The sequence below is a fragment of the Nesoenas mayeri genome, assembly GCF_963082525.1.
Source record: "Nesoenas mayeri genome assembly, chromosome: 4".
NCBI classification, from domain to species: Eukaryota; Metazoa; Chordata; class Aves; order Columbiformes; family Columbidae; genus Nesoenas; species Nesoenas mayeri.
In genome coordinates this window covers 64867262-64878556 of record NC_137540.1, presented here as the reverse complement: position 1 = coordinate 64878556, position 11295 = coordinate 64867262, and the positions used below count along the sequence as shown (strand labels likewise).

The following is an 11295-nucleotide window of genomic DNA, read 5'->3' as shown; positions in this document are numbered from 1 at the left end:
TTGAAGTGGGGTCTAAAAATGGTCATCTATTTTTCATAAAAGATTTTTTTCTAACTGCATTTCCTCTCTGAAATGGAGTAAAACCAGAACCGGGTTCTTTTGTTCCTCGGCGGTTCCCCCGGCCGTGAGCCGGCAGTGCCCTCCGATGGCACCGGCGACGAACCGCAGCCCTGCCAGGCTGGCGCTACCGGCTGTGGCAAGGTGGCCTGGCAGGGGAAAGAAACCTCTCTCTGGAGGGTGATCAACCATATCTCCTCGCTAGGCTCTGCCCGAGAGGGGACAAGATTAGCTGGACTCCCTGGGGCTGTATTTTCTGATTTTTAAAAGAACATATTGAAGAACTATAACTCATAAGCAGCCGGGTGATGACTTGCATTGCGATACTTTCGGCGTCCTGCATCAAACTGCAGATGAGAAGTAAATCTCTGCCAATAATTAAGAATGGAAACAAGAATTGTTAATTATCTTTGTACATCATTCACTGATACCTCCATAAAGCCAATGCAGATGTCGATAGCACTGACTAATCCAGCCTCGTAACTAATGAAATGCCAACCAAAATGAAGTTACAATAAAATTAAGGGATTTTAAGTCAATCTTAGGTTATTAGCCCATAAAGTGCACTTCCTCTTAAAACTAATTTATTTTCCTAAAAGGTACACTGACATGTAATTATAAGATTCAGGAACAGGGTTAAGAGAAATACCACCTGTAACATGAGTGGGAATAAAACCAGCTGTACTGGCAGCACCACAGGAACTCAACTGGGAATGCAGCAGCTGCTGCAGCACCTGTGGAGCTGCTACCCTGTGCCACAGCTGGAGCCACAGGGGATGCAAGGGAGGTTAAAAACACCATGTCCCACTGACATTGAGATGCAGGATACAAGAGTTTAAGATTGCATTGTGACTACTATACACCCACATGACTAGTTATGTGCAAATCTGCTTCAAGTTATTATTAAAATCTAATGTAAGCATTTAAATTCCCTCCTGTCCAAGTGGAGTGGACTTTACAGTCTGACCTCATGAGCAGAGAATGCACCTAAAAGCTGGTAATAAAACATTACCTGACATTTGTGTCATGGTGTCAAATAGGAGCTTCCCAAGAGCAACCCGCTGTACCATTCCCTCTGCTTTTATGTTATATTTCTCACTGCCAAGCACATGTGTGTTTATCAGGCACACTCTTTCTAGCTCCCAGACTTGTGCTGTGCATGGACTAAAGCAGCTTTGGAGGTGTGATGCTTCTATTTCACAAATCTACAACATTCATACCACTCAAGCAATAAAGTTAAGTACTGAGAGGAGAATTCTTGCTAACTTATTTCAGGCCCCACAGAGCATCCTAAATTAAGATTCCATCGATATAGTCTGTAGAAGAAGACAGGTGATGTTGGGGAAACCCAAGCCATCTGAGAATTTCTTCTCCAAATGGCCCTGAAAAAAAAACCCCTCACCTATCACACATTATCTCGATACAAAAAGATACCAACACCTTAACAAAGTTGGTGTGATTAGAACAAAAGCTTCAACAGAAAAATGGTACCAGGAGCGAGACCCCTGCACTGCCTGGGGACAGGAATGGTCCATGCTGGACCTCCCTTCTGCCCACAGGAGCAACAGGGCTCCTGGCCAGGATCAAAGACCTCTGGGAGGTGCAGTACAGCCCAGCACCTTCTCTGGGAGTCTGGCATCCCCTTGAACAACCCAGCACCATTAAAGCACTTTGCTGCCTAGGGCAGAAGCTGCTGTCACCTCACCATGGCTGTACAAGGTGCCTTTTCAGTGCTGAGACTTGACCTTCAGAGCAGCAATCTCATCCACCCTCTGACATCAGAAGACTCATTTCCCACCAGAGAGCTCAGCACGCTGTGGCTCTGGAGGAGGCATCCCTGCATCTGACCTGGCCCGATTTTTATTACTGGTAGCAGGTGGGAAAGCTCAAAACTAATTGAACACAGCCTCCCCTGGTAAATTCATTCACCATCACACTGGAGCAGGCACAAACCTTTGGGTAGAGCCCTCTCTTTTCTCTTTGTAATGGGGATCTGCACAGGGAGGAGAAGGCAGCAGACTGGCAATGTGTTGGGGCAGATGATCCAGCCAGAACCACCACAGGAACACTGATTCTGCTGCAGCTCGTGTGAAGTGAAGCAATCCATGATCAAGCACTTAGTGCCACCAGTCTCCAGGACTTCACCCATCAACGCAAGTCAGGATTTGAATGTCTGGGCTGCCAAGTCATACTTGTGTTATTAATACTGTCACTGCCCTGCGAGCGTATCTACATTTTTTTGTGAGTTTGAAGACAACTGTGGAAAACCTGCGTATTCTTCAAACTAGTAGGAATGTACCAGAAGACACCCAAATTTTACTGCTTTATTTATCTTGTTGCAAAGTGAGACAGTTAAGGAGGAATTCGCATCCTAACCCACAGGTGACCTGAGAAACAGGGAGAGGGGAGTTAGGGCTAAAAGAGCCGGCCACGTGGCAAAGGTTGGTGAGGGACAGCTGATGTCTAGTCCCAAGGGCATGCTGCCTCAGCAGGAAAACTCTAGGAGCACATTTACATGGGTGGGGGCAAACCAAAGTGCCGGCTAGCTCTGATGCAAAAACAATGTATGTGCTCACTGTATATATTATACACATGTGCTGGGCATGTAACTGCTTCTTGGCTAAGGATCAAAAACCTCCTGCTCTTTTGTTTCTATTGTATTTTGGGAAGTGTGATTGTATATACACACATTTTTTCAGTAGCTTTGCAAAGATCTTTGGTTCTATGTTCCTGTTCTGCTTCAAACCCCAAAGTTCAAGTTTAATAGAGGTGATGAAAACACAAGTATTCTCTGTGCTGAACATGCCTCTTTGGTGGAAAGGTGATTCTCATATTTTCCACATCAGGGTATAAATTATAAGAGGAAGTTGTGGGATGCTAATGATTTTTCACAGAAAAGCTAATTAAATCTTTTGAGCAATAATATGAAAACAAATGAACCATCTTAATTAATGCATATGAACAGTAATGTGATTTGGTTGTTTGGTTTCTAGACATCCTATTTGCATTTAAGTAACATTTGCATGTATGTAGAAGTTGCTAGAGCAGGTATATATCTCTTTACAAGTTGGAAAATTCCACCTAATTTTTGCTGCAAGGATTGCTATTTTTTCTGACTTAATAACTGACTAGCTGGTCTTCCTTCCTATCTATCTGCTATCACAATTGCAACTGTGAAGCTGAGATCAGAACACAGCCTGATTTCATTTGTTACTGAATCTGACCCTTACCCCCAACGGCTGCAGTGGATTTCAGAAGTATTACAAAAGTATTCAGAGTCTTGAAACTTCTTTTCCTTTTTCAGTGGAAACAGAGAAGGCAAAAGGCAGACAGACACATGCTCTGGAAGGTCATGTACTATTTTATGTCAAAGACTCAAGTTGACTGCCTGTGTAGGAATGTATAATAAGAAAGCACTGAGCTACCCCAATGGTAACATTCTTATTACCCTGTATTACAAAAAATTGCAAGCAAATTTACAATTAATAATAGCTATTTTATGGCATTTAAGAGAAGACCAGTTAGATCTAGAAACAAAACCACATGTAGTTACTACAGATCTACCGATTTCCTTCTTTGAAAGAACTGGGAAAAATGCAAAGTACAAACTCTGCACTCTTACCTACTGCAAGAGGCTGTTAGTCATTCCAGAGTGGGCTCTTCAATTATTCAGAATTCCTGTATGTATTTTGTTGTTTTTCTGTGCTTATAGAAAAATGTACCAGTTTGGAGAACAAGCAGTACTTTTTCATGTTCCGTTGAGGATGAAATTCAAATAATGAACATTTACTCTAAATTCCATATATTCTAAATGCTGAAGCAGAGCTTACAGGAGAACAGCTGAACCTAATTTAGATGTGTCAATAGCCATGCAATATCCTCCTCCTCCTCCTCTTCAGTTAATTAATACTAATTCAAAAGATTGAATTATCAGCCCAGAGAAAGGGCACCTATCTTTGGAACTGTTTGTAATTCATCATGTCTTCAAAACTGAGTAAGAAAATAATAAATGTAGGATTAATTGAATAATTAACAGCAGCTGCCACATTCTGTCTCTCTCCTTTCCAGTCAGAAGATGGACTGGTTTGGAATACAGAGCTGAAGCACATCAGTGGAGCAAAGTTATTTTGTGCTCTGTTTGCTTGCAAGATGTGAAGCAGACAAAAAAACCCTCTGCAAAAATACCTTCCATGGAACTGCCATTGCTTATTATTAGTGATTTTGTGCTTGTCAGCTAAGATATGATTTAGAAAAAAAAGGATTTATTTGCTAAAGGTTTCAGAACACCAAACACCAGACCAACAAGGAAATGGAGTACCTATCTATCATGTTGCTGTTAATGTATCCTCTTTTTCAATAAAAATATAAATGCATCAAGAAGGAACATTTGAGAACTAGCATTAAAGGGCGTTATTTAAAGGTCTTGAAGTCAAATTTACCTCCTCTTCCCCTTTCAGATACACAGAAGAGCTGAAAATGTATGGAAAATTGCCTCCAATGTGCTAGCATTCAAAACTTTCCACTCTGCTGGAAAAGAACAATGTGACAAACTCAGCTGTTCCAATCAACCTGTCATACAGAGCATGTGAATTATTTTTCCCAGGATTTAGCTAATTCACAAGTTATTTTTCATGTAAGTGCATAAAGGGGAACTGTGTAACTTGGAATCTGACAAATATTGGTACCAACATCCTTGAGGGAGCTCCCACCCTTCAAGGAACTAAAGAATTTTAGCTATTGAGGTTGCAAATGTAATAATAGTTATATGCCAATATCCCATAGTAATTTCCTCAGAAAAGGCTGAACTACAAGTCTCAGAGGTGTTGGAATTAAGCCTCATAATGATATTATGTTATAGATGGAACTGAGGTACCTGCATTAACCCTTTCATCTCACCTTAAAAAGCAATTCCTTCCAAAGAAATCAATTAAATACTCTCCCTCTTCTTGCAAGAGTTCCCACATCTGACTTCAGTCAATTTGTCCTTTTCAAGATATGTAGTAACTTCTTCAAAATGCATCACCATAAGTCGGTAAACTGACGTCCTTACAAAGAGTAAAAGCCAAAAACAGAATAATTTTTAACATTAGTTTTGAATACCAAGACTGTTGCCTTTTTTTTTCTCCTGACAAACATATGAACAGAAGTTTCTTTCGCAGTTACAGGTACATAAGGAAAAGAAAAATCTGCACCTTTTGTGCTTATATTTCAGAGACAGGAAGAATGCCCAAGTATTTGAAAAGAGCCTATGGATGTTCTAACAAGAGGTGAAAAGGCTAAGTTTGGCTTATTTTCAGCCAAAATAGGACCAGGTAAGCAAAAACATGTCAAAAATTGCATTTACCTGCTACCTTACACCATTTCTTTTCCCCAGTTAGAAACAGAGACATGGTTGACAGTTTTCCAAACTATAAAGCACCTGGAAGACATGATCCTACCTCATAGATTTTCTGATAGGCTCAAACATGACTAGATGGCTTTGGATGGTGGAGGCTTCTGCTCTGTAACGTCGGGCTTGGCTCACCGCCACAGCACCGTCTGGAGGTGCCTTTGGCTTCTTCCCAACTGCAGCTCAGGGTGATGTTCAAGAGGGTGATCACAGCTGGAGTGCAGCTATGTGCCTCATTTTCCCCAAGATTTCCCTTTCCCTATCAAGAGTTTTCACTGATAACACTCGCCCCTGCCCCAACCCCCTAGTGAGGACTGATATGCAAAAGCAAATAGGGTCTAATGCACCATCAGTGGAAATGTAGTGAGGGAAATATTAACAGCATGATGCATCTGTGAAATACAGTCATCCAGTGGTTAAAAACAGTAGTAAGTCACAATGAAAGCAGGGGTAAGGGCCATGTCTGGATTTTTGAGCTACGAAAACTTCACTCAGCATACTCTGATTTCACTGCTAGCTTGAAATAATGTGAAGTAAAACTACAAGTATCTCACACCCCAAAATTTTAAACGTTCTACATGGTATTTTGCAGTGAAAGCTGTTATTAGCACAACATAAACAACTGCTCACAAAATCAAAGCACAACGAACAAATGTTGTACCCATTTAATTCGAGTTTGTATTTTATGTTTATTTGCACAATACAAATCATTAAACAAATGTACTACTTCAGTTTCCACTGTAGACTTTTAGGTACTATTTTCAGTTGCTTTGGCTTGTGTGTTACTGGCACCATCTCAATACCAGCCTCACTCTCTGGTGTTCGTCCTCCAAACACCAGCAGGGATTATACCTTAATGTCATATGTGTAGCTATCATAACCAATCAGAACAACTAGCATATTTTGTACACAATATTTAATGCAAAATGGACGCTTGACGACTTTTTACAGCCTTGCTGGGGTGTGAAATGGTGTGCCCTTTCAAAAAAAATTGAAGTCACTATCTTCTGGACAAATACTGAAACAAGTTCTGTACGCAGATATCACCACCAGGTACTGACTATAAGATCACTTTTTTCTAGAAAACACCAAATAAATACTAGCAATATATGCAACATAAGCTGTTGTCAGCTACCTATTCTAAATCATACCTGTGAAAATACAAATGGGCAAGTTGTGAATATTTAAAGAGTAAAGTGCTTTTAACATTGAGCCAGTGAATGCATCTAGTGTTGTACCACAGGCAAATACATACCCATTTTGGACAAAATAGTCTCCATGCAATTAGTCAGCAGCAATTCCCTGCATTCATTTATAATATTAAACTGGTATATATTACTTCAGTCATACAGGGTTTAAAGTCAGGATATACAGCATACACTTACAAAACTCAACCAATGCTCTACATTAGCGTACATTTTGAGCATTGCTACAGCAAGTTGTTGTTGTTTTTTTTTCTTTCCTTCCCTTTTAAGAAGCCAAACCTTTGGTAGTGTAAATGCAGCGTACACTGAAGATACCACTGAACCAATACGAGCGCTCATTATGCAGCTGACAGGAATGGGAAGAAGAAAAAATCAAAAGCGAATTTAATGGCTTTATGCACTGTGCTCCTCCAGTCATGCTCTATTTTCACATGCCTCCCTGCAGGTAAGAGTTTAGACATGCAATTCAAGCAAGTGATTGCTTTCAGTTCAAAGACAGGCCATTTACTGCCAAGACGACCCTCCAGAATTGTGCTGAATTCAATTATACTTCCTTGCCTCAAGTTCAACAACACTTTTTTAAACTCATTGCTTGCCTTCAGCACAATATCTTTGGTTATATCATCCTCCTCTATAGACTTGGTTCCATTTTTGCTACTGAAAGGCATGCCCACAGTTATTTCAAATTTGTACCGATCAAACATTTTCATGTGGCAGTTATGCTTTGTCAAATACTTCAGACGACACAATTCTTCCTCCTCCAAGGTGACATTTTTGGGGTCACAAAGAGGGTAGGATTCACCATACAAACATCTCATCCAATCACCAATAAAAAGTGGAAGCATATTTATTGCAGATTCTGCACTATTGTCGATTTCCGTAACACGCACATACTTGAACCGCCCAGTCCACGTCACTCTGTGTCCTTCCAGGTGACTACATAAAATCTGAGTACGTGCCATGTTAGTCTCCTTCCACGACCGGGGTCCGCAGAGGAAAGCGTACTGATTCCACGTCAAGGTGGAGTTGTAAACTTTCATTCCCTCTGACCGATACACGTAGAACCAACAGAACAACACTACAGCTGTAATCCACACCAGAATGAGTTTCACGATTGAGCTTCGAGTGAGAGATTTAACCACGTCGACTACAGAGACGTTAACTTTTGTCCACCATCGGAAAAGCAAAGGAACAGTACACAAAACCAGAGTCACTACAATTTTCATGAGCTCCAGAGACACAAACCACTTAATGAAATGGATAAGACACATCAGTGCAATGCCCACACCCAGTACTGGGAGTGCAAAGAGAAACAGAAAATAACCGATGGATGCACGAACTAGCCCAATGCCAGAGGACTCCCGCAGAATGACCACAGAGAGCTCACACCACATAAAGCAGACCAGATATGGGACCAGGTAGCAGTAGGTGCCTTTAAAGTTCCGTAGTTGTGCCATTCTAAAGAAAAGATAGAACAAGTACAAGAACAGAAGGCATGGGATGCTTACATTTATCACAAAGAAATGGCCTACAGGAACAGTAAAGAAGGTTTTACCCAGGAATTTCAAGTAGCCAAAATTCCCAGGTAATACCTGCAACAGGGATAAGCAACCTGCTGCTATCTCGGTCATTAATGCTCTTCGTGTGTAAGGTTCTGCACATGTGCTTAAACTCATGTAACTTGTCACTGTGAAGAAAACCGAGATGGTAGCTAACTCTGAGCATGGTATACAGTCTTTGCTTGCTATAGGGAAACTAAAAATGACAAAGAACACTGAGAGTAAAAAATAAATATATGGCTCTAAGTGATTCCATCCAAAGTTCACCTCAGCTTGCTCAACATCTAGGTTTGGTTCAAAACGAAGAAGTAAGTCAGTCAAAGCGCGGAAGTTTTCCCAAGCCTTACTGTCCTGAAAAACTTTCAGTGTGCAAATCACCATAGAAATGAAGGACAAATAGAATATGACTAATGGAATAATGAAGGCAAAAAAATCAATTGTCAGATTACTGATGATGAAGAAAAAGATGAGAGCATTGATATGGTGTGTTGGAACAATGGTAGACAGCCAATGCATTCCTGCCTTTGATGCAATATCTATAAGGTATTCTTTAATTTCCATAATGGCATGAAGTGGATATTTTACAACCTGGAAAGAGAGAAAGAAGCATTTTACTTATGAGCAGTTTCATATCCTTATATCACAGATATTCTTAGCTGAAGCAGTAGCAGTCAGTCATCTAACCTCAGCTGAGATGGAAAGATTTATATTTCAGACAAATGTTGTCAATAAAATGAGATTACTTTGTCTGATATTATTAGCTCTATTTTGATTAATTCAGTCAGACGAAGCTCAGAGGCGATTTTGATTTTAGGAAACATGTATTTCATTACCTTTGACACACATAATTAAATGGCTTCTCAGTCAAATATTCTGCTCTGCTAGCTTCATACTGAAGATAAACTACATGGCTGGAGTCCTGTACTGTCTTAAGTCATCACTTGAGCTGTGAGTACTGCAGCTTTAAAGCACTTGAATCTACCCGTGTTCTGTAAGGATCATATGTACATTCTGAACTGCATAGAGACTACAGGAAGTAGTGTTTATGACTCATACGCACTTACAGGAAGTCTTTACAGTTTTGGTTTACCTTTAAGGCATACGGGGATGCAGCTGTCAAAATCTGGTTTCAAAGCAGCAGGAATATCTTTAACTACAGTTGCTATGTGTTTAGGGATTCTTTTAACTCCACAACAGTGACTGTCCAGGACCTTAAAGTTCTACCTATGTTACGTGACAGTTTCCAACACAGTCACCAAACAGAGGCACTGCTGGATCAAATCCTCTCCCTATGACCAACCACAAGCTTTACATAGGATCAAGACAAAGGTACAAGATTTTTCAAACACATATTCAAATATTGCATCTGCACATTAGATGATGCAAATAATCCTCCTTCTCCCATAAAACCACAGCTTTTATGTTTTCCTGGAACTTATGCTTTTGTATTAATTAGTTCAAGGGAAAGGCCAAGAATGCTTCAAGCATCTATGCATTGTGATGAACTGGAACAACACACATGATGCATAAGCATATTCATTAGCATATTTAGTAGGTGTTCCTGTTCTTCATAAATGCACCTCTTTCAGAATATTAGTTATTCAAAAGACTGGAAAGAGATACCCCTCATCCCCTTCCCCTTTTTTCACCCCTACCATATATGATAATGGACAATAAAATGACAACAATTACAACAAAATCTCTCCTGTCAGCAGCTAGAGATCCCCTACCTTGCTCAAAATTTATACCAGTAAAGAATACATGCACCTTAATTTTCCCTTCTTTTTTCACTACCTACAGAATTATCAGTATAGTAAACCACTAACAAGTTCTACCATTACAACCTTTTCACACCTCAAGGCTATGGATATTTTTTCCCGCCTGCTTGCTCCAGTTTAAACAAGAAAGATATGAAGCATTTAATAACACCTATAATAAAAATATAGTAGTTATGACAGGAACATTTACATCCTCACTGAGATGTAATGAAGGTAGATTGCCTTCTTCCAGAGAAAACCATTATCCCTTTCTCTTAAATACAACTCATATATGTGAAACTGTAAACATATATGAAGTCAAGTAAAAATTATAGCAATGATTCTCATAATGACCTATATAAACTAAACATCAGCTTTAACAATGAAGTGCAAGTCATCTCTGTCTTGTCTGAAATGTGTAAGTTAAAAGGCCTTCAACATAATCTGTTCAGTATTTCCTTTTTACCTTCAGCCGCAGGGGTAACTCTTCAGGAGTCTTCCCTGCCAATTCATCATCTTCTTCCTCCTGCACAATCAGGTTAGATGGGATGATTCCTTTTGCATACTTCTTTGTAATTTCAACAAAGTCATCCAAAGCAATAAATTTTTTAGCTAAAAGATAAAATGAAGACTTAGAGTTAACAGTATCACTACAAAACTGTACTGGTTATGAGTTGGAATATTAATGTGCTTTCCTGATATTAAAGAAGATCTGCTCTGGGCTTCAAGAACTGAACTACTGATAACACAGGCTTACATTGCAACTTGTTCTGTGACCTGTGCTGAAAACAACAAGCTGCTTGTGCCAGCAATACTGATTTGACATTTAACAGTCATTTTTCTGAGTTCATAAGTCAGACATATAATTATGGAAAATGCCCAGTTATTCATATCTACAAGACTAAACACAGATCACTTACAATGTATTAATTTAATATACTGTATGACTATACAAAGGGCCTTCCCCAAACTGTAGCAACTGTGACCTAAAACAGAAAGCCAGCAACAAAATATACGTTGCTCAGTTGTGCACAGAGACAAAATTTATCACTCTGCTGTGGAAGATTCTTATCCACTCCTGTGAGCAGAAAGGAGGCAAGAGGTTACTTCTGAAAACTCTAGGGGTGCTGCAAGACAGAAGATGATTTATACACTGCTTCAAACTCTTCTCACAGCCAGTTCCTTACGTTAGCATAGATTAGCTAGCTTCCATGGTAGACAAGCTTTATGTCGTTTGTAAAGGACAATTAACAGCAAATTTTTCCATACACTAAAGCAAATGACATCGCTGTAGATATGAAAGAGTTTTGAATGACAAAAATCTGTAA

General features: G+C 39.8%; 1 protein-coding gene across 1 annotated transcript in view; it reads right to left on the bottom strand.

The window, feature by feature from the left end:
- Positions 1–6989: 6989 nt before the first annotated feature.
- The window catches only part of WFS1 (wolframin ER transmembrane glycoprotein), a gene marked incomplete at its 3' end in the record, with an annotated part of 30586 nt that continues 26280 nt past the window's right edge, over positions 6990–11295 (bottom strand). The window contains exons 7-8 of the mRNA XM_080343953.1: positions 10434–10579; positions 6990–8798 (exon numbers count right to left, since the gene is read on the bottom strand). Of these exons, the coding sequence (XP_080200079.1) occupies positions 6990–8798; positions 10434–10579 (1955 nt within the window). The remainder of the gene's footprint in view (positions 8799–10433; positions 10580–11295) is intronic.